Source organism: Sinocyclocheilus rhinocerous, unplaced genomic scaffold, assembly GCF_001515625.1.
Source record: "Sinocyclocheilus rhinocerous isolate Xijiao unplaced genomic scaffold, SAMN03320098_v1.1 scaffold28, whole genome shotgun sequence".
NCBI classification, from domain to species: domain Eukaryota; kingdom Metazoa; phylum Chordata; class Actinopteri; order Cypriniformes; family Cyprinidae; genus Sinocyclocheilus; species Sinocyclocheilus rhinocerous.
In genome coordinates this window covers 2533634-2561140 of record NW_015652416.1, presented here as the reverse complement: position 1 = coordinate 2561140, position 27507 = coordinate 2533634, and the positions used below count along the sequence as shown (strand labels likewise).

At 38.8% G+C, this 27507-nt stretch overlaps 1 protein-coding gene across 1 annotated transcript in view; it reads left to right on the top strand.

The window, feature by feature from the left end:
* The first annotated feature begins 319 nt into the window (after nucleotides 1–319).
* Nucleotides 320–27507, top strand: part of LOC107715025 (plexin-A1-like) — a 236715-nt gene continuing 209527 nt past the window's right edge. Inside the window, exons 1-2 of the mRNA XM_016521060.1 lie at nucleotides 320–481; nucleotides 24625–26010. Of these exons, the coding sequence (XP_016376546.1) occupies nucleotides 24823–26010 (1188 nt within the window). The 5' untranslated portion in view covers nucleotides 320–481; nucleotides 24625–24822. The remainder of the gene's footprint in view (nucleotides 482–24624; nucleotides 26011–27507) is intronic.

Sequence of the window (27507 nt, the reverse complement as noted above, 5' to 3'; positions counted from 1 at the left end):
TTAATTATTTTGTCTAATTTCGAATTGCTTAGATTAATGGCGGTATTACAGTACTCATCTAAAGCTATTTTATACATAGCTTTTACTTTATGCTTGGCTGACATACACAAAAGACAAACAAACAGTCGTCTGTGTGATTGTAATAAATGTGCTTAGATACATCGACAGGTGGTGCAACGGACCGGTATTCAAGACTACAGACTAACTGTATATTTCACCATACAGGCTCCAACGCGCTCAATGTCGCCGCCTGGCCGCGACGCGAGATATATGTATCAGGCAGCGCGTTCCCTGAGACTCAAAACGAGGCTGCGTCTCGATCAGGACGCGCGGACCGCATTCCTCCTCATTCATGCCGTGCTGAGAATCTTCACACTCGGAAAGTGCAAGCGGAGCTTTACACACTGCTGCCGAGAAAATGTACTCAAGTTTGAGATTTTACGCATGGCGAGGATAATAAACCAAGGCATAAAGAGCACAAGTAAGTAACATCTGTTCTTTACGCACAGGCGTGACTTTTCAATGCAGTTTGTTTGGGGGGAAATGCAGTTTTTTGAGCTCGGATGCGTGTCGAGCGCTGTTTTCTTCGGCGTTCACAGAGAATGTATCGATACTTGATTGCGTCGGAACAGCCGAGGAGAGCGATGTGAACATTTTATATGCGGTTTGACACCTCAGTGTCTATTAACTGACGCATTAAACAAGAAGATATCTGCATTGAGCAGCAATAGTGGATGACTAACTTGGTTAGATTCCCTGTGGTTTAATTGCTTTACTGAAATAAGTAACAAGCAGGTTATGTGGGTACAGGGGCGTTCTCTGGGAATATGCAGAATGTAAACGATGCGTTTGTTGGATAGCTCCGTTTACCACTGCATATCACACTTTTAGGCATGCGCTTAACTGCATAGGGAGGTGTGTTAAAATATATAAACCAGGCTTTGTCCAACACCTCTCAGTTGTTCAGTTATTTGGATTGTCAGTATCAATGTGACAGTATGTGGGTTGGCTGTCTGTAAATTCTCGCCAAGACTAATTCAGATAGGAATTCGGCAAAATTGGATGTAGGTTAGAACTGTTGGGCTGCAGGAGAGGCAAAAATCTAAGATTAGACGAATTTCTAAATGCAATGTAATATCCACATAGTCTTCTCTGTAAAGGTCCTTTAGATGAATTCAAATCTCAGAATCTTTATTACGATTAAATGACCTATTTGGTTGAGCAGACACTAATATATTTTCTTCGGTGAGGCGGGAAACTGTTTGACAGTCGAAGGTACTGTTTGTTTATATGTTTATTTTGTGTATGCACGAGATGTTCTGCTTCATTCACTGGAAGATGTCAGTAAAGTCCTTTTATTACACATTTTAACGTGATGTTTTGCTTTTAATAATGATTTCAAGAAAAAAAGTAGACTCGTCTGTGTTTGATTGCAGTAAGTGAACTGAAAGATTACGTTTTTGAGCATTCCAGCTCGGCGTCCTTCCACAGAGGGATCGATACTGGCTTTGGTTTTTCATATGATTGAAAAGAGCTTCACGTTGGAAAGAATAGCCTACGTGTATTTAGAACGTAAATGTGTTGCATGAGAGAAGTCGGTGAATAATCACAAAACATTTATCGAAAATTGGTCGTTTAAACGTACACTTCAACCACCCAGTCAGCATTAGATCACTCGTAACTGGACTTAAAGGGTTATTGTGGTGAAATAAGCAGACAACTGCGAGTGCGCGTCATCTCTCCAAAAGTTACTTGTTTTAAAATATAAGAGAGTTTGTTGCCTATATAAAACGCGTGGCTTTTGAGCATAACGAATGGGTCGTAGTGATGCCATTTCATTTCAGCTGCATTCTTGAAGTAGCTCACATTATGGTATGTTTCTTTGTAGGTGATGGAAATTCTAAGGAATCGAGCGATTCTGGTTTCGATTCTTCTTAACGGTTCGCATTTCTTAACGGACGCACTGTCGAAACTTTCAGTACTTCTGAGAAAGAAATACTTGGAAAAATTAATCCATGTTTACCTGTCCATGGCGCTCTGTTGACAAATGATGAGAGCTTCAGATTTAAATGTAATAAGTCTTGCAAAAACTTTGTTTACGCAGGTTTTTCTAGCAATTATTGGAACTAACTCTATATGATCTATTGAAGCTGCGAACAAAATGTATATTTCATTTGCTCAGTGACTGAATATAACTGTTTACAGAGCTCATGCATATTTGATTTACCAAAAAAAGAAAAAAAAAGAGGCTAATAAGACTCATTCGTTGGACAATTGTTCGCGTTTTGTTCATGTTTCACTAAAATGAATCAGCTAAAAAGACTCGTTTTTTTGGGAATCGCACCACACTGTACGCTGTATGTTTTTGATTCACAATCGGCTCATAAAAGTTGGGTCTGATGTTATCTAGAACCACCGGTGTATTTTTAAATTGATATAATCTAATTCAATAAATTTGGATAAACGCTTGTTTTTCCAAAGTAATCCAGTGAACAAACTACAGCTAGAGACTTTGCGTATGTGGCACTCTTATCATACTACCAATAAGAGTCTCTGGTAGTTTGATGGAGTTTGTCTTATGAAGTGATGTTATAGCATCAATCTCAACGTTATAGGCGTAAACGTCCACCTTTATGTCAAAGCGGTTCGCCTCTGTGTGACACTGTGGGAAACGAAGTGCGCCATGTCAGAATTAATCTCGCTTTGAGTCGTTATGTTCCGCGCACTCGGCCTTTGCCGTGATTGGCGGATGTTTTAAATATCCCTGACATCCTCACCTTCGAGCTTGTCAGTGCCAGCCTCCTCTCGAGTCTCTCTGCCGGTGTGGAGTGGGCTGTGGGCTGTATTAAAGCTCCGTGCCCACTCTACACTAGGCGCTGTGTGCTGAGACACTCTTGGCGCCTTTTCCCACACGTTACAGTACGTCACAATTAGAGCATTTATAGTCAGTTACATTTATAATAGGGGAGACCTGGGCTAGTTGTCACACCTTTTGTTCTAGTGAATATTACATAAGGTTGGCTTATTTTTGAAAGTCAATTTCTGTATTGGACATGGCCTTAAAGTCTTAAAGATGTATAAATAGGCCTATATGCAGTTTACCTTTTGTGACAACTTGCCCCAACAGTGTTTTTGTGTTTTAGAATTATTATTTTTTTAATATTACTAGTTTATTAATATTAATTTATTAATTTAAAGTTATATATATATATTTTTTGAAGTAGATGTTTTAAAGGAAAATACAAACCTCTTGACTTTTGACTCAGAAACTGTAATATTGCACATGTGACAGCTAGCCCTTGCCTTCCATACATTAAACGATTATTAACTAATAATCTTGCCCGAAAGCATCTCCCCTACAAATTTATCAGCTTTAGCTAGCTGCCAGTTTGCAGTTTCATTTTTCCTTTTCTTGAATAGCAGGCTTGTAGATTCTCATTACTTGTCTTTTTAGTTTCCTTCAATATCACTCCTAGGACAGACAATGATAGCTTTTTGATTGAGTTTATCATAAAACACAAGTTATTTAATTTACCCTTCCAATCCATTATCAGCTCTTTCTGCACCTCAAATCTGCGGAGACGTCAAACTAACACAATAAAGGCAGTCAGGCCTGAAGTGTTTTGAAGCTGACTGTATCAGATCAGAGGAAGAGATAATAAAATTGTTTCTCCGTTGACTTTTCTTCTAGTATGTACGTTTATATAAGTGTGCGCCGAAGGCTGGCAGATGGTTATCCCTCTGAGAAAGCGTGTGATATTTAGATACTTCATGCCATAGGAATATGACAGGAATAGAGATTAGGCTTCCATTTTATATTTGATCAGCCTTATTAGCAGCCTGCACTGTTGTATATTTTTAGTGCCTTGGTACGACGTGCAAAGAGCGCTGTTACGTCAAATTCATTACCATTTCCTTTTACTGAGTTATTGAGTGCGTATAAATAGTGCTTTGGCTTGAGCAGGGTTTAGAGATTGAAGGGTCAGGCCATGTTTTGTTTGTCATGGCTGTCTTCCAGAGGAGATACAGCTTTTCCCGCTCCCTCAGCAGACTGGAGGTCTCAGCTGGGAACCTCAGTGTAGGATCAGTGCCACTCACGATGTCAGGACAGCAATGATGAGCTCTCATTCTTCTAGTGTTTTTCCAGCCCTCTTTCTTTTCCACCGCCCATCAAAATAAAAGAACTAACGGCTGATTTAGGAGGGAAAAAACATTTCCACTTCTACCTTTGTGTAGAGCTACTGTATTTCTTGTTTTGCTGTCAGAATATGGGGCCGGTAGTGAGATTAGAAGCTTGACCAATGAAGCTTGACCATGACCAAGCGTATCTCATTTCAGAAAACATGAGTCAGCAGCATATAATTTAACCGCTGAACAGTATTACATTGCATCGTATTCTAGGAATAGGTAAGTGATGTGCTCTCTCCATCACAGACACTATTTTCCCTTCTCGCTAAAGAACCAACCTCTTGACCCAGTTTCCAGAGTTTGCCCCAACTGTTCGACAAGTGCTTGAAATACCAAGTGTGACCTTTGACCTCATTGTCAGGTCACATACCATCGTGAATGAAAGTGTCAAGGGCCCACGAATGAGCTTTTGCAGCCTTCGCCCATCTCGGGTCAGCCCATGACCCCTTTATGCATATTGAACATTACATCAGTTAGCATTATTCAGCCCTCTACGAACACCTTGGCAATTGAATCGCCATTGAAAAACAGCACAGATCCCTTAGCGGAGAGTGAAACTCTGATGCGCTCAGTCAGAGAGTGTTCGGCGAGTGAAAATATATCTGAGCTAAACTTATACTTGGCCTCCAACTCGCACACTGGCGAGTAAAATCTGAGAATTTATTAGGAATTGGCTAATTTTAGACATCATTTAGTCGACAATACCAAGTGTGACCTTCGACCTCGTTGTCAGGTCACATACCATGGTGAATGAAAGTGTCAAGGGGCCCTCGAATGAGCTTTTGCAGCCTTCGCCCATCTCGGGTCAGTCCCTGACCCCTTTATGCATATTGAACATTACATTATTAGTGATACACGCTGTTAGAATTAAATTACAATGTCTGGGACCGTTAATGTACGTCAATACCAGTCAGTGGTGTGGATTTCTCTTTTGGGACGGGGTGGAGAGACCTTTCCACTCACCTCTCCTTTCTAGTTTCCAGGACGTCGCATCTATCCCTCAGCCTTATCGGGGCTTGGATCCGATCAATGCTATCTGCCATCTGCTTGCAGACTACAGCTTTACCACCACCCTCTGAGGAGTTTTCTATGGCCCCTACAACTGATCCTGGATAGCATTGTCATGGCACTCACAATGTATTATGTTAAGCATAGGGTAGGTTTCACTGATGCCAAACCAGCTGTTAAGGGTATTATTAACTGGTGCCGTGGTGTTTTTCCTTTTCGCTCGCCTGTTTTGTATCGAGAAGGGCTTTAGGCCTCTTGTAATGGAAGTCACAGACTGGCAGCATCTCTGAGCCAAATTTCTTTTTGCTGTATTCAAAGGCGTCTCTCACAACGCATCCCTTCAGGTTTGGTTTGAATCGTGTGTTTATTTACCCCTTTTTGATGAAAGCGACTCTGGAAGCTTAGCTTTAGGCAACGCGAAATTAGTAATAAGAATAGCCATGTGTTTGCAAAAGTTCATTTGGGCTGTATGTGCGAAATAGCTATGTTTCTTACCTTTCTGTTCTTCATGGTCCGTTCAGCTTTGCTTTCTGTGATTCCTCCTTATGGTATAAGCAGTGTGAACTCAATAATAGACTATTTACTGTCTGGTTCATTTCATTTGGCCGCCGTCTCTCCTTGGATACTGCCACTGAAGCACTTCCTCAGGCAGTTGTGGTTTGTGTACTGAAAGCCAGTTAAATAATGCAAGATCTCTAGACTGGCCATGTAAGTAAGACTAAAAGTGATGGGGCCCAAGGGAACGTCCCTCTGAGAGGAACACAGATGCTCCAAAAGACCTTTCAAGAGGACAATGGTAGCCATATAGGTGCGTTTTCAATGCGTAAGTAACTGTACAGTGTACATAAGATATGGTGTAGTTTAAAATACAGCGCTCTGTGAAGTTGTTTCAGCCAATCGATAAAGCTTTCTCTTGATAGATTGATAGATGTAATATTTCATGATATTGAATTGGTTTTAATAAGAGCGTTGAGCTTGTTAAGTCAAGGTCCTAGTATTCAGTTGCCTCTTAATTAATATCTCATTAAAAGACGGTGTGTATTGATCTCTCTCGGTAATGTTCAACCTTTAATACAGCCAGAATGGATTTAGATAGTTGACCTCATAATCTCAACTGTTTTCACTTGTGGTTCATTCTGGCATTATAGATTGGGACCTTTGCTTTGTAATTTTGGCTGCTGGTGATCTTTGCTTGGCTGGTTTTGGGCTAAAAGCGGGTTTAATTTGGAGCTCGCTTTGTGAGTTGGTTTTCTTTTAGGATTAGGTCTAATCCGGGTGAGAGAAACCAGCGCATTGGATCTGTTGCGCCAGGCTTATCCGTTGCCCGAGTAACAGAGGACTGTGAAAGGGTTAATTGAAATCCCAAAGCGAGGTGACGTGTCGCTCTAATCCATGCTGCCCCTTGACCTCTAACCTCACGGGTGGTCTTTGATGTCGGACCTCCTTTTCACTGCAGGCTTCTTGGGAGCCCAGCAAACTTCTCATTCAGTAATGATGCTTCCTGACAGAGCAGCAGCTCGGGAAACAGAAATCATTAATCATGTTTCTAGCAGCTAATCATGTTTTTCCAGCAGTCTGAGAGAGAGCAAGTGAAGGAATGGGCTGATTCTTTTTAAGAAGGTGATTATGCCAACAACAGCATCAAATGAGTGTACTCTAAAAAGTCCATACAGATGCAGGGGAAAATGAGATGAGTTTGAACGGAAATTAAATGTAATGTTTTCCCATATTCAATTGAATAAGTTAGTAATCATGACATACCACATATAGTATATTCATTTTTGCTCTCTCGAGGTGTGTTTGCATTGATTAGCTAATGCTTGGAAGTTTCTTGCTAGTACACTTTCTTTCATTTGAGCTTATCTTACTCCCATTGATAGATTATATACCTGCTCAATTGTATAAACCTTCAAACTCAGCTCAACTTGTTGTATCAGTGGTTGCTGTTGTGAAATCTTAAAATTAATAAAAATTAATGACTTTCAGTTTTTTTTTTTACTGCAAATTGCTGTCAGTGTGAACACACCTTTATTATGTCTTAGTTCCTCATCTTCCAAAACCTGATTTCGTGAGAATTGGTAATAATTCACACAAGATGGGGAAATCGTAAGAAATCTCACAAGTTAACCTAGCGATATAGTCCAACCTCTAACCCTAACCGTGAATGCAAGAGGAATAAAATATTTTACAATATTTTACGATTTTGCAATTTTTTTTTAATGAATTATCAGGTGTTATGTGTTTGTTGTCTTCCTTTAACTTGCATGTAAAAACAATTTTTTAAATTCTTTTTGTAATCCTTTTTCAAATATTATTTTGAACAAAAGAACACAAAGAAATTCTAATGATTTTGCTATGTTGTACGAATTATCTATTGTCATGATTTTTTATAACTTTTAAAAAAAAAAGGACTTTTTTTAATAACTTTTTTGCTTTTTATAAAAGCAAAATTTAACTTGTTTTCTAAATTAAATCCTTTCTTTCTTTCTTTCTTTTGCTATGTTTTATGAATTATCATTTGTCATGAGTGTGTTGACTGTCTTTAACTCCTATGCAAAATTTTACTTTTTTCCCCCTACATTTCTTAAATCCTTTCTTTCAAACATTTTTTTGTGCGTTTCTTTGTTTGTTTTGTTTCTTTCTTTCTTTCTTTCTTTCTTTCTTTCTTCTCTGAGAGGTTGTTTAAGTTGCATTTTGAACATGTGCCTCTCTGTAGAGCTCTGTTGAACATCATCAGCCTGATTCCTTTAACATAACCGGCTGTAGGCATTCTGTCTCCCTGAAAAATCTCCTCTCTCTCTCCCCCCCTCTCGAACACACTGAGTGGCCCGTTCTGGAAATGATTACTCTGCCAGACCAATGAGCAGGCTTCCCTTTGATGGGTCATAAACAGAGGTCGGAGGTCAAATTCCTCTCCCCAGATGGAATTCGCTTGACATGCTTCACTGCAGAGCCCGGAGGTGTCGTGGGGGACGGACTGTACGCGTGTCATTATGCCTTAGTGGGTTAGTGTGAGTGTCTGTGTGTAGGATGCATCAGTTAATCTCCTTCGAGACTAGAGAGAGGTAATGTGCTATGGTGCCTATGGAAGGTGTGTGTCTGTTTGAATGCGTGAGGGAGAAGATGACATCATGTGTGAGTGTGTGTGTATTTGAAAGTGTCACTCTGATGGAATGACTAGGAGGTGTTCAGCCACAGGGGTGTTGGGCTGTGCGCCTTTACACCTCTCCTGACAACCTGCATTTAACGTGTGTTTCGAGCGGTGTGCGATTCACTGTTTGTGAGGTGTTTTCTTCACCACCTCTTGTTGCCTCCCAAAGGAGCTTTTCAATGGTTCCAAATTTTGACAGCCTATTGCCAATAAATTCAGATTTTAGCTGGAAAAAGGTTCATAAAAGTATACTTGTTTATGAAGAGAAATACTTGTCTCTAGACTGATTAGGCACCATAAAGCACTCAACAGTGTCTTTAGTGAGACTGTGAACGCACAATGAATGCACAATATGGTGCTTAGTGGAAGTGGGTTCTTTTGTTATAATTTCCATTTTTATATGGGCAGTTGACGTGACTTTTTTTATTTGCTGTTTCTTCATGAATAAGATGTTGAAAATGTAGAATCCGAAATTTCATGTTGAATAAAAATGGCTATTTTTATTTTTTACAATATGTCTTTTGTATGCATTTTATCATGCAGTCTCATGGGAAATATGCAATTAAAACTTTCCTTAGTATGTCCCCAGAGTTGAATAGCACATAAATCAAATAAAATCATCTGGCATTTTATCAGTTGAGTTGTATTGTCTTTTAAAACACAAATACATGAATATTGTACATCTTTAAAAATTGTCCCCAAAGTTTCCTTTGATAAAATTTATACTAAGCTTGACATTTTAGTTTTATTTATTTATTTTCAGGCAGGCCATTTTTCAGACACATCTGTTGAATTTGACTTGGGAGTTGAGCCTTAAAGTCTAAGACGATCTCGAAAAGAGTCATGTTATCTGTTGGCTGTCAAAAGTTTTTAATCAAAAAGTGGTAAAAACAGTCATGGAATCTAAAAACATTCTCATACTGACCGTTTGTAAATTTGAAGCATATTCAAGAGATGATGCTGGTTTGAATTTCGTCTGTTTTGTTTTCCCTCTCTTTTTCTTCATATGTCCTCTGTCTTGCCGATTAAAAAGTAAGCCCAAAAGTTTTACTGCATCTTACTACATAAGCCCAAAAGCAGTTTTACTGCATTTGCTGTTTTCGAGGAAAACTAGATTTTTAGTGCTGCTTGCCTGTGCAAAACTTGCCAGCAGGATGCTACTGTGTTCTGGGAAGTTGCCAGGACCTTGCTATGCAGTTGCTAAGGTGTTCTGAGTGGTTGTTAACATTGTACTGTGGGGTTGCTAGGGTGTCCTAGGCGGTTGCTTACTGTCCCAATTTCAGGTCTCAGTGATATTGTCCCTAAATACTGAGAATACATAGCCATTTCTGAGTGAAAATTGTTTCTAATAAATTTGACAAATAATTACAAGGAAACAGCAAGTAACACATTGAATTAAATGTGAAATTTTGAAGTAGAAAGACTAAAATACTATATATATATATATATATATATATACTTTTTTTTCTGTAAAATATAGGCCTATCCCAGTAATCTGTTTTATTAACAACTTTGAAAAATCATCATTTACAATGTACAAAAACAAGTTTTGGACCAGTTCCCATTGAAGACCATTTTTGTACGTCTAACAACTATTAATTAATTTATTTCTTGTTATTGTGCCGTCATATTTTTTTTAGTCCTTGCTAGTGCCGTAAAACTACCATTTGACACTTTTTGTAGCGTATTAACCCTAAATCATATCAGAAATCAGATGTCTTTACTTTCACTTACAATTTCTTTTTCATAAACAATATTAATACTAGGAAGAAGCACCTGTCTGGTCTAATAGATTGCAAAATGCTTTACAAGAAAATACTATTTCAGTTTTTCTGCTGCAAATGTGTTGTTTAATAAAATGTTTTACTTTCTGTTTCTTTGTAATTAATTGTGAAGTTTACTAGCAATTTCTGAGTGAAAATTGTTTCTACACCATTTTTTCAGTGTATGGCTTGGGTCTTTTATTTTAAGACTACTTAATTTTTTTGGGGGGGGGGGTTGACAGGGGAAAAATTATTCCCAAACAATACATTATCTGAATATATTTTACAAGAAAATACTAATTCAGTTTTTCCCATTTACATTTAATTCCATGCGTTACTTACTGTTTCTTTGTGAAATTTGAGTGAAAATTTTCTACACATTTTTTTCAGTGTAGCCTTTGAGGAATCATTCATGACATTTGTAGCACAAACAGTGCCACATCAAACTTTTGGAAATAACTAATCTGATTATGAACAATTATAATAGTGAAACAAGCCCTACTAATTATTCCAAAGTTTCAAGTTTTCCACATCCTTGCCCTGTGTATTTGACTCCAAAAGAATGACCATGTCCTTATTGGCCTAAAGTGATACACCTCTATATTTAATATTCAGAAGGACAGAGACATAAGCGCATCTCTCCTCACATCCGCAGCTGTTAGAACTCAAAATCTCTCAGTGGATGAGAGCTTTTGTGAGATGCAGCAGATGCTGTTTGGTATAAAAGCTCCAGATGATCGCGAGAAGAATGAGTTGTGCTAAGAGCTGGCGAGCTGCCCAATGCAATATAGATATTTCTCTACTTTTTTGCTTTATAAATGTGCTGCAATCCCAAAACTTATTTTTTTATGTGCAAAAATAGTCTGGGTCTGATCTGTAGCAGACTGAAAGTGTCTATGCGGTGTTGTTTATTGAAGGGCAAGAGGATGGGACAGTAGGTTAATAGCTAGCTTTATTTATTTTTTCATCCTTGGCAGTTGTATTTTTGTGTGCGTGACGGTGCAAGTCCCGCAGCGGTCTTCGTCAGGGCTGCGTTTGTGGCTGCCACCGGGTCACTGTATAATTGAGAGTGTGATCCTCTTGAGTTTGGTATTTACAGCGGCCGACGATACTGTCGCTTTCACACTCTTAGCTCAGATAAGAGTAGTCTGTTTTAGCCTCTTGCTACATGACTGTTTCCAGCTCGATTCTCATGCTCCTGTGACCCTGTGAGTGATAGCGGTGCAGTGCCTTAATGACCATCAGCAGAGGCGGGCGACCCTCGGCTGTGCCGCTGGCATTAAAACGGATGTCGGTTTATGTGCAAGAAGCTGAAATACCTGCAGCTCTCCCCCGCACCCGCCGCTAATCAGTACCACATCTACAGACGTTTCCAGTTTTCCAGTGGATCGGTCTCTGATCCTTCGCCCGCGGGGCCCTGACACGTTCTCACACCAACCTCAACCCTTGGCTGGGATGAGCGGGCTCCCCGTCTGCCGCCGAGCCATCGGTCACTGTCATGGCAACACATTCCTGAATTGAAAGAGCTAGAAAAGGGGTGAGCGAAAGCTTCAGTGGCTTTTTGCTGCAGTAGAGCCGCGAGTAATATTAATGGCCAAAGGAGCAGTCGGACAGCTGGCGTACTGAGGCTATTCATCATAATTGTCACACTCTGACTGATCAAATCCTTTGTAGGGCTCAGACACTCCTGGGACAAGGTGCCCTAATTGCTGACTTAGGATCAAGTTTCTGGATCCTCTGACCTAATTTATAAGCATTATAAACCACAGACTCTCTCTCTTGTGGGAGATCCATATTAAGCTCTAAGGGACATCTTTCACCTTGCTTAATCTTTGCTGTGCTCTTTTGTAACGCTAGAAGGTTTGGAAACTGAGCCCGTTTGGTTTCGACTCTGCAACCGGAAGATTTTTGTGACATTCAGCTCCGTTAATTGTTACTTAAATATTCTGACAATGTTTCCTGCTGCTAAATCTACAGCTTCATGGCAGACAAAATTGCTGTAGATGAATTATGAGCTTTCTAAATTGAATGCGCGCTTGATGATAGTAATACAAAGTCAACAAATAGACAACTTATGTGACACACTCTCATGGTGACTATTTTAAGTTTTAGCAGATTGGTTTCTAATTTGTGTGAAAGCATGCGTTCTTTATTTCAGCGTGATACTTGACATCTTTTTGTAATTATTTGTGAAATTTGCCAGCAATTTCTGAGTAAAAAATAGTTTCAACAACTATTTTTTTTCTATGTACTGTATGTATGGCTTCGTATTAACGCCCCACGTTTCTGTACAAATCACATCATACAAATTCGCCACCTTGTAAAATAGTTCAATTTTATGAGCTGTTTTTTTTTAATGATTCAGTCAAAAAGACTCTAGAACTCATGTATTATATCCATATGAATCTGAATCAAATGATTCAGTCAGAGCGGTTCTTGAACACGTTGTTGCAAACCTATAGGCCTACTTTCAGATGCTGTCTGTGGAAAGCAAAGTTTTGGAAGAATTAGGCCCTATTTATTTTAGTTAGGTAAGGTTCATGAGAGAAGTTGTGGTGTTGGTTTTGTGAACAAACTTCTTTTGAGTCTGGTCTTATGCAGTGAATATTTAAATAATTTTTATATCATGTACTTTTATAATATTACATTTTATATTTGAATTTATTTTGTAAATGTTTTAATAACTAAATCTGATAATTTGCTAAAGTATTTTTTTTATTAATTTAATAACTTAGTAAGTAAATCTGAATCAGAAAATTTAATCTGATAGACTAATGCATTTTTAAGATTTATATAAATGTTTTGTTTGTAAAATGTCTACAGCATTGATTGACATTGAGTAACATTTAAGAGGAGTAGTGTTCGTTTTGTAAACATTGCTCTTTTGCGCCTTCTTTTGCAGAGAATAATTGAATTAATTGGTCATTTCACTGAATTTATTGTAGTGGTGGGGTAATAAAAATAATATTATGTTAGTTTAGTTTTGTTTAGTGTATTTATGTAAATAGGATTAGCTAGCCTATTCTTCTTCTTACAAAAAAAAAAACAAATAAAAAAAAAAAAGCTAATGGAATTAACAAACCCAGAATCGTTAAGTCGCCATTTTTATCTATTAGCATTAGACCAGCGCTATAAGCCTATAGGCGAGAGTGTGTAAATACTTTGATTTACGTCTATTCTTTGCTCTTTCTTTCTCCACAAGCATATTTCACCAGCAGCTTGCACGTTTAATGAGCAATTTCATTTCTATTAAAGATGCAAATGTAGCCTTTAAAGGAGATGCTGGGATGAAGCTAGCATTCAGATGGCTGTATCTCACCGCTCTGCTCATTAGCCGAGTGTAATTGTGTTAGCACAAACGCGTTCGCCGGGAGCGCACATATCCGACTAGAAAGGTCACGCAGATGACACGGTGAAGGCGCACACGCACACACGCACGTCTCATGCTTGACTTCATGACTTCATCTCTTAAGTCTTTTAAAATGAAAGCACCGCTAGAGATGTTTGTTTGTAAGCGTGCATGAGTAGGTGGGTGCAAAGCAATGAGTGAAGTTAGCGAAAGTGTAAAGCTCAGCACACAAACTCTCGCAGTGTGCGGAGGGAAGCAGGCCAGAGAACGGCCGTGTTGCCCAGTGATGCGATCCTGATGGAATGTGCGCTAGTGAGGCCTGCGGAACATGAAACACCATGAGCTCGGGAGCTACCGTTATGGGATTTGAAGTCTTTATGCCCCCTTTCCCCCTGTAGTTTATAGCATTGCACAGCCGGAATCGGTGGAGCGTTTCACATTCTGATCCTGGCACGAGTATTAGCTTGGCATTTGCGGCTGATAATTGTAGCTGGCTTAGAAATGACATAAATCGTAATTGTGGAATTTACGAAAAAAAAAAACCCCAATTTGATTTGCAGGCGTGTTTATCATAATAAAGTCGATTGCACAACAGATGAGAGCGAGCTAATGAAAGAAGATAAGATGCGACAGGCGTACTTCTGCGACGGGCTGAAGGAAATAACCGAACGCTTCCCAGGAGGGAGAAAGCTTTTTATTGATGGCTGAACTTTGAGTCAGCAGTGTTTGCGTGCTTTTATTGGCTCTGTGGGAGCTGTAGCCCAGACACTGAGGTGTGGTAATGGACGTGGATCTATTAACACAGCCAGAGAAGGAACGGGATGTGTCTGTTTGGTCTGCGTTTGTTGTTTGTGGGTGTTGCAGTTGGAAACACTGTGATTTTATATTCCTCTCAGTTCTTGCATCAATTATTTCATGACTTTGCACATTTGCGCATGTATGTGCAACCTCTGTGTGAAAATATGCTTATGTGGTCACAATGCATGGTTTTTAATGGAATACCACAGCAATAACGTCTATGCTGTTGTGTGCAATCATTTATAAGTTAAAATTAATATCAATATATTAACAAATGTCATTGTTTTAATGTCTTTAAATGGCGTTTGGTCTCGTACTGTATCGCGTACCTTGTCAGTGTCGTGCGCTTTGCTTGGCCATTTGTTGGGATAAACAGGAAAGTGTGTCCAGCTGAATTCAATTTGAGTTTTGTTAAACTAATTAAAAAGAAGCTTAGTTTACCGCGGAAGCGGCTGCGGTCGTGTGAAGACCGAAGAGTGTAAAGACCATCGACTCTACCATGCGACTCCACCGGGCAGGGACACCGACAAAGGACATAAGTATCACTGTTTATCTCTCCTCTTTCCACCTCTGTTTCAGTTTGAATTGTTTTTAGCTTTATTTTTTTGTTTTCATTTTAATGTTTTAGTTTTGAAATGTTGTTGTATGCATTTGTCATTTTTATTTAATTTCTTTTATTTTCTTAAAAGCTTTTAGCTTTTCGTTTTAATTACTTTTTCTTATTTGTGTATGTTTTAATTGTTTTTAGCTTTATTTTTTTGTTTTTATTTAAATGTTTTAGTTTTGAAATGTTGTTGTATGCATTTGTCATTTTTATTTAATTTCTTTTATTTTCTTAAATGTGTGTGTATGTGTGATATATATATATAGATATAGTATTTATAGAGTTTTAGCTTTTAGTTTTAATTACTTTTTCTTATTTGTAAGTCGCTTTGGATAAAAGCGTCTGCTAAATGACTAAAAGTAAAGTAAAGTAAAGTTAATATAGCTATTGATTATGCCTTTCTGCAGTCCTGAGACTGGTGACAATGAGGCCAAGGTCATGGGTTCTTTTTTATTTTATTTTACTTTACTTTACTGTAAATTGTTACATTTTTATTGTAATCTTATTTTTACTTATTTTACTTTAACTTTTGTTTTTATTTTATGTTATTTTGTTATTCTATTTATTTTTATTTAATTTCTTTTATTTTCTTAAATGTGTGTGTATGTGTGATATATATATATAGATATAGTATTTATAGAGTTTTAGCTTTTAGTTTTAATTACTTTTTCTTATTTGTAAGTCGCTTTGGATAAAAGCGTCTGCTAAATGACTAAAAGTAAAGTAAAGTAAAGTTAATATAGCTATTGATTATGCCTTTCTGCAGTCCTGAGACTGGTGACAATGAGGCCAAGGTCATGGGTTCTTTTTTATTTTATTTTACTTTACTTTACTGTAAATTGTTACATTTTTATTGTAATCTTATTTTTACTTATTTTACTTTAACTTTTGTTTTTATTTTATGTTATTTTGTTATTCTATTTAATTTATTTTATCCATTTTATTTTATTTAACTTATTTTATTTTACTTGATTTCACTTACACTTTTTGTTATTTAAATTTTTTACTTTAACTTTTTGCTTAACTTATTTTACTTTATTTAACTTTTGTTTTTGTTATTTTCTTATCTTAAATTATTCTGTTTTGTTATTCTATTTTATTTTAAATGATTCTGTTTTATCCATTTAATTTTACTTAATTTAACCTTTGCTATTACTTATTTAACTTATGTACTACATACTTTGTTTAACTTTTTTTTATTTTATTTTATTTTTTACTATTGATTTCTTACCAAAGTGCAGGAACCCTGCATGGTTGTATGAAGCATGTTTGTGTATACAATATATGGATGACTTCATTGCAGTCATACTAACCATATGTTTTCTTACATTAATATTAGTATCGTTGCAGCATGTGTTAATCTGCTATGACTAGGTGTCTTGTAGTGTGAGTTTGCATAAGGTTGGTGACAGTTGTGTCATCCGGGGCAGGGTTAACATAATCGTATCCGTCCAAACTGCTGCGGTAGCAACATTTACTGCAACGTAAAAAGAGCCAGTGATTAGACTTGATGGCTTTTCCCTTGGAGTGTCTTGTCCTTTCCCATAGCTCACAATTTATGCCCACTGTGACCTTATGAGCCTGGATTTCTTCTCTGATTTAAGATTAATCTGCAGTGTTGTAGAATTCAGTCCACATAACAACACATCAGATCTTGGAACGGATTTTAGGAATCATGTAAATTTAGTTCCACATCATGGTGCATTATGTATCCACAGAGTTAGTAGTGCTTGCTAAGGCCATTATTATTTCTCATACTTCAATGTTTTTCAAAGCTCTTAAACCTAAGTTTTAAACTTGGGCACATAAGTCATCCCACATTTGTTTATGCTACAGATTTATGCTACAGACATGATTTATAACAGTGTGGCATATTGAGTTTGATTTGTAACTGGTTGATAATAAAAAAAGTGAAAACAATTCCCAATTCTTTTGCTGTTGACCTCACAGGCCATGTGTCCAATCAAAATCTACAGTATTTTGGCACAAATGTGATTGTCAGTCACTAGAAAATGGTCAAATTAGACAGATGGCAGAATTAATGTGTTTGAGAGATGCCCATGCTGAAACCATGAACTAAACAAATGTAACCCAGAATGCACTTGCACAACATGAACAAATATAAATCACAAATTATTGGCTGCCAAAAACGTAAAACCATTGACATTTTCATAATTTAGACTATGTCATGTTTAAAGGGTTAGTTCACCTAAAAATGAAAATTCTGTCATTAATTACTCACCCTCATGTCGTTCCGAACCCGTAAGACCTCTGTTCATCTTCGGAACTTAAGATATTTTTGATGGAATCTGAGAGCTCTCTGACCCTCCCATAGACAGTAAGGGTCCTTACATGACACGATCAACGTCCAGAAACGTAGCAAGGAGATCGGTAAAATAATCCATGTGACATCAGGGGTTCAACCGTAATATTACGAAGCTACGAGAATACTTTTTGTCCGCAAAAGAAAAAAAAAAAAGACTTTATTCAACAATTTGTCTCCTCTGCGTCACCCTAGCACCATTTTGGAGAGTATCCACTGAACGCAAACAGCGTATGTTGTTATGTGTCAGCCGCACCACACGGATACATTGTTTTCGTTCAAATCAAAGTACAAACAACGTAGAAAACGTATCCGCATGACACAGCTGAAACAGAATAGCATACGCTGTTTGCCTTCAGTGGATACTCTCCAAAATGGCGCTACGGTGACACGGAGGAGACGAATTGTTGAATAAAGTCTTATTTTTTTCTTTTGCGCACAAAAAGTATTCTCGTAGCTTTGTAAAATTACGGTTGAACCCCTGATGTCACATGGATTATTTTACTGATCTCCTTGCTACGTTTCTGGACGTTGATCGTGTAAGGACCCTTACTGTCTATGGGAGGGTCAGAGAGCTCTCAGATGCCATCAAAAATATCTTAATTTGTGTTCCAAAGATGAACGGAGGTCTTACGGGTTTGGAACGACATGAGGGTAAGTAATTAATGACAGAATTTTCATTTTTGGGTGAACTATCCCTTTAAGCAGTTCATTGTAATATTAATGTCATTGTTTGCTTTTTTCTTAAAATTTATTTTGATTAACAATTCGTTACAGCATTGTTTGCCATTCGGGTCCTGAAGAGAAACCCAAAACCAGTTGTGAACCACAGCTTAATGTGTCATGTGAATCCAGTACCACTGTTTTTTTTTCTTCCCAAAATGCACCTGTTTATATTGGGGTGCTGTTAAACCCGCTGTGGGAAGTTGTTGGTGGTTTGGGGGGCGAGGGAGGGGGCAGTTATCATGGTGTCAGTGGGTCACACGCTAAGGAGTGACGCTATAAAAGGAGGACAGTGTTCTCTGATTTTGGCACATCCACAGTGCAACAGGCCTGGCGCACAATCACCTCCTCAGTGTCTTCTACTCCTGCAGACACCGGGCCCTCCCCACTCCACGGCCATTAGTCAAACCCAAACAATACCCACCCTCAGCACAAGAGAGCGTGCTGTAGAGTTAAACAACCTGAATGGAGGCGGAGTGCGACTTGCGGTGGTCATTTAAACGGGGCAGGACTCGTCTGGCAGTATTAGATTAGCAATTAGCAATCAGTGAGAAGCAGAGCAAATGTTTTGATTTTTGTTCTAGATGCTGCGTATAAGCCATCCCACACTGGTGTTTGTTTAACTTAGAATACAAGTTAAATGTATATGAATATTGCATATAAATATTGTATATAAAATCGACTATTTTACTACTTTGATTACATAATTTTTTTTTTTTTTTACAGAAAAATGTTTGTAATTTTCCAAAAACTTCTAAAAATGGATTGTTCTTTTTTTTAACAACATACTGACTGTTCAGCTGATGAAACAGTAGACGAAAAATCCATAAAGTTTTGAATTGTGAAAATTACATGATCTAGAACCTTCACAGTGCCCGCCATTGTAAAGACGGTGAGTCTATCCCTCATAGCCTTGTTTTCATCCATGTTAAATTCAATATGGCGTCCTGACCAAGTTTAGTTACTAAAGTGTTCTTGGCACATTTCTGTGCAGTTGCTATGGTGTGTTTGCTGGCTTAAAGTCACCATGAAATCAAAATGGAAAATTCTTATTTTTTAATGGAATACTGTAGTGTTTATTATAAATAATTTATCCGTGCACTTCATTATTTTGTTTTAAATTCATGTGCCCTCGTAATCTTTAATCAAAATAAACGACAGGGGGAAAAGCTGAAGCTGATGCTTCACTTTATAGCACTGACACCAGTCAGGAGGGAGTACGTTACCCCTAAACATTGAAAAGATATTAGGATATTACGACAACATTACTCTTAGGACATCACAAACTAATTTTTTTCATGGATATGACTTAACCTGATGGAGGACGCGCTCAGTCATTCAGGCAGTCACTCTCTCGCTCTCGCTCTCTCTCTCTTGCACGCTGTTTAGGCATGTTTTGTGCCGTTGATCGTCGTCGTCGTCCTCAATAAATAAAACCTTTATTCATGTTATATTAACATGTTATATTATGCTTAGGTGTCGGCGGTGAATTCAGTGGAGAGAAATCCCCCACCACTAACTACAAACTGGCATTCAGATCTGCCTCCATTTTGTTTGCAATGCCCCAGCTTTCAACGATCCAATCAGTTCCCGAAGGACGAAATCAAGTCCCGCCCTCTCATTTCAGATGCCGTTTCACTCAGATATACGTCACAGTAGAGAAGAAAAGACAATCGCAACTTCCGTTACATGCCGGCTTTAAGTTGAGAGTCCACCAAGTTTCTGTCATGTTCTGTTATTTTTGTTGTTCATTTTATTGTTTGGCATGTGAAAATTGATTAGTAAAGTATTAGCATACCTATTGTCAACTAACTGCATTATTTGAGGTAGCCTATAACGTTTTAGTCTGTAGCACAGATCTAATCAAATTAATACATTTGTGTTGAGTACAATGATTAAATCCCTAACCCTAAGAATAAGCAACAGCAGTAGCGTTGTTTTTGTAAAGCAAGAATTGTTAGTAATATTGTATGCTAACATGTAGCGTTCCAACCCTAACGAAAATTAACCATGGTTTTACTACAAATTAAACCAACAAACCATGGTTACTATAGTTAAACCACGGTAACCACAAATTAACCATGGTTTTGCTACACTAACTATAGTTTAACCATAGTATTTGTAGTAAAACTGTGAATACAAATGGTAATCAATATGCCAGAAAACTATGGTCACTATAATTTTGCTACAATAAAACCGTGGTTAATTTTCGTAAGGGAATCAAATTTTTGTTGAGTGTTGTAGAGTCCAGAGGCCAGGATTCATGAAAATCTTCTTAAAGATGTTAAGACATTTCTTAAGATAAATTCTAAAAATGTTCCTATGAGCAATTCTTGAAAAAAAAAAGGTGAATTCAGCCTCTGTCCTACATTATTTCCTTCTGAATATTCTGCCTCATGCAGATTCTTGTCATCAACTCTCACTGGAACAGTTACTATTTGGCTGTTTTTTTTTTTTAAATATGTGTACATTAGGCTAAACTAAGGAGCTGCAGAAATTGCAGTCCTTGGCACATTTTAACCACCATTGTTGCTATCAGCTCTTTATTTCTCCTCTTCTCTCTGGTATGAAGGAGTCATTCCCTTGGCCCCTTGCTGCATCCCTCTAAATCGTCATCCTCATAACACTCACAATCTGTGATTTAGCATCAAAGATTAGCTACCTAGACTGAAACAAACTGGTGTTGCTATATCATCTCTTTAGCTGAATGAGATGAGATGTCGTTCCAAGCCTCTGTTTTGCAAATAATTTCCCGTTGTCAACAAGTCATTGTTTCCTCTATCATCCCCCCCGTGATCACAGTCACAGTGTAGCTCTGCTAAAATATCACTTTCATTGGAGGTCTCGCTGGATTGAGGCTATTATTGCTTTTTTAAAATTGGGGGCTAAATCGAGGCTTAAATAAAAATATAGGCCTACCACTGCTGGTGTTGTACAGTTTGTTTAATAGCATTGCAAATATGTAGCATTTTGTGAACAAGTTTTTTTTCTAGTGCTCATGCAAATGTTTTTTTCACTGCTTATCAGTAAACGTCTTCCAGTGGTTTGGTGGTGAATGCCTCGCTTAACAGTAATAATTTTTTTAATATTTGTCCTGCACAAATTTTTGTAAACTATGGTCACTATAATTTTGCTACAATAAAACCGTGGTTAATTTTCGTAAGGGAATCAAATTTTTGTTGAGTGTTGTAGAGTCCAGAGGCCAGGATTCATGAAAATCTTCTTAAAGATGTTAAGACATTTCTTAAGATAAATTCTAAAAATGTTCCTATGAGCAATTCTTGAAAAAAAAAAGGTGAATTCAGCCTCTGTCCTACATTATTTCCTTCTGAATATTCTGCCTCATGCAGATTCTTGTCATCAACTCTCACTGGAACAGTTACTATTTGGCTGTTTTTTTTTTTTAAATATGTGTACATTAGGCTAAACTAAGGAGCTGCAGAAATTGCAGTCCTTGGCACATTTTAACCACCATTGTTGCTATCAGCTCTTTATTTCTCCTCTTCTCTCTGGTATGAAGGAGTCATTCCCTTGGCCCCTTGCTGCATCCCTCTAAATCGTCATCCTCATAACACTCACAATCTGTGATTTAGCATCAAAGATTAGCTACCTAGACTGAAACAAACTGGCGTTGCTATATCATCTCTTTAGCTGAATGAGATGAGATGTCGTTCCAAGCCTCTGTTTTGCAAATAATTTCCCGTTGTCAACAAGTCATTGTTTCCTCTATCATCCCCCCCGTGATCACAGTCACAGTGTAGCTCTGCTAAAATATCACTTTCATTGGAGGTCTCGCTGGATTGAGGCTATTATTGCTTTTTTAAAATTGGGGGCTAAATCGAGGCTTAAATAAAAATATAGGCCTACCACTGCTGGTGTTGTACAGTTTGTTTAATAGCATTGCAAATATGTAGCATTTTGTGAACAAGTTTTTTTTCTAGTGCTCATGCAAATGTTTTTCTCACTGCTTATCAGTAAACGTCTTCCAGTGGTTTGGTGGTGAATGCCTCGCTTAACAGTAATAATTTTTTAAATATTTGTCCTGCACAAATTTTTGTTTTGTGCACTAATTTTATTATACTAATCTGATGTCTTAATTTGATTACATAAATTGGATTCATTAATATGGCTTTACATTTATTATGCTGTCCAGAATCTGTTTTCATGTTTAGATACCTGATAATGGTGCTGGTTTTTAATTGTAGGTAGGAGGGAAGGAGTGAAAGAGAGAAAGGAAGGACATAAAGCATCAAGAAAAACAAGAGAAAGGATTGGCAAAATAGACAGACAGGCAAAATTAATGAATGACAGACAGAAAGAATGAAGATTTCAAGACAGAAAGACATAAAGAAAGAAGCAGAACAATAAAAAGCCTAGCCTGTGTGTGTGTTTGTGGATTAAGGCCTCTATGTATTGATGTATGTGAGTGTGTCTGCGTGCTTGTAATATAAAGCAGATCCCGCTATGCAGAGCCTCTCTGGGTGGTTTAGTTGTGGCCATCACTGAGTCCTGCCTGCCTTCTACCCCACAATGCTCAGCGATGTGACCTCCATGTTAAAGAGACGCTCTGTATAAATTTGCTTAAGTATGAGGTTTTCATGGCTTGTGCTGTAATTTATGTGCCACAAGCAATAAATCATCATGGATACCTTGGTCCCGCCAGCCATTTTCTGAGCCGGGCAGGTTTTGCTATCCTGAAGGTGCCATGCAACTCCCATACCTCCTCTAATTGATTCATCCAATTTCACCTTTATCCTTGATGTTGGCCTGTTTGGAGCAAGTGGGTGGGATGTCCTAATTGCTGTATCCCACACAAATAGCATTGTGATGCAGTGTTATAAATTGCAGCACATGTATTAATTTTGCTGCAGCAGTTTCAGTTTATTATAATTTCTCTTTCTTTTTTTGTTTGTTTTATTTTCTGAGATAAAGTGGACACTTGGATTTGCATTTAAGCAGCTTCCGCTGCCTCATTAGCATATCTTTGTCCCAGATAAGTCAAAACTCTGACAGCTTTGTTTTTATAGTGTGTAATGGGTCAGGTGCAGCACTGCTAAATTCAATTTTTAGTGTGTTGTGGAGTTATTTATTTAGTTAGTTAGCCTGCTCGATAAGGCAATTTTTCCATGTTTTTTACTTCTGGGAATTTGCTTTGACCGTGTCCCTGTATCACAGAGCCAGAAAGCACCTCGGAGTGCTGTCAGTTGAGCTGAGAAGAGCTCAGCTGTGATGATCAATACAGAGGAGAGAAATTTGGACCCCTGTCAGCACACTACATTAAACAGCAAATATGGTGAAACGGTATAAAGCTCAGAATAGCTGAAAATCGGACTCGATTAGTAGACGCTCTTTTTGAGTGCCTCCAGTTACTCCATTTTTATTTTGTTTTTTTGCAATTGTGGCAGTGTATTAGGTCTGTGCCATTTTTCCTCCAATATTGCATGTGTTTGCAAAATGCATCGATAATTTAAACTTTGTCTTCTCACAGACTTGATCTGAATGTCTTTTTCCCAACAATATCCAAATAAAAAGTCCTATGCATTCCTGTAGCTGAAACAGTAGAGCATGGCACTAGCTACACCAAGGTCATGGGTTCGATCCCCAGGGAGTCACTTTGGATATTGATGCCTCATGACAATAGTTTTAATCAATAAACACTATTGACTAAAGTATGACACACAAACGTACTGTTTTTTTTGCCATTTTACACATGGTCAACAGAAATGAAATTTTGAATGAATAAATTTTCCTCTACTCAGATGATGTGTATCATGTAGGCCTATCTAGTACAGTATATGATGTGTTGACAAATGTGTATATGCATCTGCTCTCTCGCACAGTTGTTTCGTAGTTTGCGCATGACAGTCAGCCCACAGTATGGCTCACAGCACCGAGCAGTCTCCTCGCTCAATAGTCTTGTGAAGTGAGATAAATGTCATCTGAGATACAATGATGCTTCTGTTTTGAACACTGGAGAAGGTCACAGCAGCAGACAGTCCCTGCTGCTGGCTCTATGAGAGGCCTGAGATTGCCCTTGTTTAAGTGGCTTTGCACTCTGAGGATGTAGCTGGACACCCAGAGCTCCTCTTCATCGCCCATGATCACATGAATGTCATTAGACTTTCAATTAGAACAAATTTGATGGATTGTCTTTCTTTCCGCAGCCCTGTGGTTGAGGGCATGTTGTCTGTACTGTGGTATTTTAAAACCCGTGGTTAAAGGAAAGTGCCTTTGTTTTATGCGAGGTCAACTTGAATGGCTTCTCTGAGCAAGCATGAGGAAATGAGAATGTTTATTGCTGACGCTTCTGAGCTTATGGCATTCTTCAAGGTGAATTGGTAAACTAGTCTACGGTTATGGCATCGCTCACTTTTTCCTCATTACTCTTCTAATCTACTCTCTCCTGCTCTATTCTCTTTCCTTTTTGTGCCAGCTGAGTTGGCACAGACTGTGTGAAATATTTAGGGGCACAGCAGGTCTATCAGACGAGTTCTCAGTGTGGAGTTTGTGGAGTGCACTGCTGTCTGCAAGCTTGACACACTCATTAAATGTTGTATAGGATTCCACCCAGGGCCCCACTGTAAGATATTTGTGTTTATGTATTATGAGCTCTTTTTCTCTTGGGCAGGCAGAACTTTTAAACTCCAGTCGAATCAATAGACACTGTTCTATTCTGTTTTTCTCCAACACTCATGATGTGTTTTTCTACCCTTGCAGGGCTAGCGGCCATGGCGCTTCAGATGATGGTGTAGACGACAGCTCCGTGCCGAGAGAGAGAGCAGAGAGGACACTGGGTCAATAAGACGCTCTCCTCACCGTAGACTGACAGACGCTGTCCAGGTTTTTTCCGGGCCCAGGATCACAAAGGTGAACGGATCACCTGGCCTACCGCTTCCTCTCAGAAAGATATTCAAAATGCTGCCGTATGGGAGGAGGCCCCTTCCCGCCTTTCTTCGCGAGGCATTCCTCCTCCTTTTCTTCCTATCGTTCCTCCCTCAACATGGGGGGCTCGAGGTTAACCTCTCTTCCTTCCGGATCTTTACCCCACCAGAGGGAGGGCTTACGCATTTGGTTGTCCATAACAAAACGGGTGAAGTCTACGCCGGTGCTGTCAATTGGATCTACAAGCTCTCCAGCAACCTGACCAAGCTCCGAAGCCATGTTACCGGTCCTGTGGTGGATAATGAGAAATGTTACCCACCACCTGGTGTTCAGTCTTGCCCTCACGAGCTATCACAAACTAACAATGTCAACAAGCTGTTGCTTCTAGATTCAGGACAGAACAGGCTCATTGCGTGTGGAAGCACCTCACAAGGTATATGCCAGTTCCTCCGACTGGATGACCTCTTCAAACTTGGTGAGCCGCATCACCGCAAGGAGCACTACCTTTCAAGTGTGTCCGAGGCGTGCACTATGTCAGGAGTGGTTATTAGTGGAACCCAAGGTGAAGACACTGGCAAATTGTTCGTAGGTACACCCATCGAAGGAAAATCTGAGTACTTCCCAACTCTCTCCAGTCGTAAGCTGATGGCTAATGAGGAGAATGCTGAAATGTTCAGCTTTGTCTACCAGGATGAGTTTGTCTCCTCGCAGCTCAAGATTCCATCTGACACCCTTTCCAAGTTCCCTACTTTTGACATCTACTACGTCTATGGCTTTAGCAGCGAGCAGTTCATCTACTACCTAACTCTCCAGCTGGACACCCAACTCACCTCGCCGGATGCCAGTGGTGAACAGTTCTTCACCTCCAAGATTGTCCGCCTCTGTGTGGATGACCCCAAGTTCTACTCCTACGTAGAGTTTCCTATTGGCTGTACCAAGGATGGAGTGGAATACCGATTGGTTCAAGACGCCTACCTCAGTCGGCCCGGTGCCAAGCTGGCACGATCATTGGGTATCTCTGAACAGGAAGAGGTGCTGTTTACCGTTTTTGCTCAGGGCCAAAAGAACCGGGCCAAGCCACCGAAAGAATCAGCCCTGTGCCTGTTCACATTGCGAAAAATCAAGGAAAAGATTAAGGACAGGATCCAATCCTGCTACAGGGGTGAAGGAAAACTATCCCTGCCCTGGCTCCTCAACAAGGAACTGAACTGCATCAACTCAGTAAGTCACACTCACTAACTATATTGTTACATTAAAGGGGTCATATGATGCTGCTAAAAAGAACATTATGGCTTTATGCAAATCTTCCCACATAGTGAGGTAGGTATGTGGGGGCGTGTTCGAACGAGCCGTTTTAGGTAGGTGTGGCTAACTCTTAACTTTTATAAAGAATATCTCTTTGGATTTGAGACTTTAGTCTTTGCAACATTACAGATCTTCTTTATGCACCAAGAGCTTGTAACACTCTAAAGAGAAAGGAAAAAATGAAATCGCATCATATGACCCCTTTAACAAGCAAGACACCAGGTGCACTGTTGACTTTAGTTCAGACTTGTTTGCAAATGAATGAAAGTACCTTAAGTCCCTCAACTCAGTTCCAGTGTTGAAGGGTGTTGTAGCATTCAATCAATTCATAATAGAACGCATGTTATTTCCAGATCATTGGTGCGGTAAAGCAGTTGGGAATATCTTGTCCGTGTGCATGGATGCAGGCCCTGAGAATCTCACTGTTGTTTAACAGGGAAACCTCCATTCTTAAGTCAGATTAACTAGCCCAGCCACATCATTAGCTCAGTCCATGGGATTAGCGCCCTGTCACTCTCTTGCCTCATGTGTCCATTTCCTCAAGTGATAATTGATTTAAACTCTTAAAGTTGTCCTGTCTTTGTTGCCCAAGTCCTCTTGGGACCTTCATTCTGGTGTCAGAACAATGTGAACAGCCACAGAGAGGCTAGTGTGCAGGCGCATAGTTTACTTGCTAATCAACAGCGCTCTTAGCTGTGTTCTCTACATAGGCTATCATAGGAAATAGCCAAGCCGGCACTTCTACACCGAACACAATACTCTAGCACAGAATGAGGGGATTATTCCCAGAGAACAGCCCAAATCCTCCCTTCTATTATATGTGCAGCATGTTCCTGGGTGATTCGACTGTACTCTGACATACAAGAGGAAACACATTTTGGCTGATGGAGCGAGTCAGAGACTTGTGAGAGTAATAAAAAATCGAAGGATGGAGCTGGTGATTATGAAAGAAAGGAAGATGAAGGGAAGGGAGGCAGATAAGGATCGAGAAAGTGTGCCGACATTGCTTCTCATGTAGTATTATGATATATTATGTTGCAGTTTCAGTGATGTAGTTATTGTTTCACAATTCTTATGCCATGACACCTCATCTTCAGTATTTTGTCATAACACTAGTGGGTTATGAATTATTACATTTCTCTGACAACTTTTATTAAATGCCTCAAATGAGAAAACGTAATATTCGCTTCAGTTTATAACGGCAATATGTGATCTGATCAAACGTTTAGTGGCACATACATCAAAGCTCTAAAATTCAAACTAGACAGAATTTTTTTTTACCATCCATCATATGCTGAATTGTAATCACCTATCAGACTACATATCACAGTTAGAGAGACCTGCTGTTATTCAGCTGTCATAGACTCTCTTTCAAAAGCAGGTTTGATTGAGACCTTATGCTATCTTTTTTCT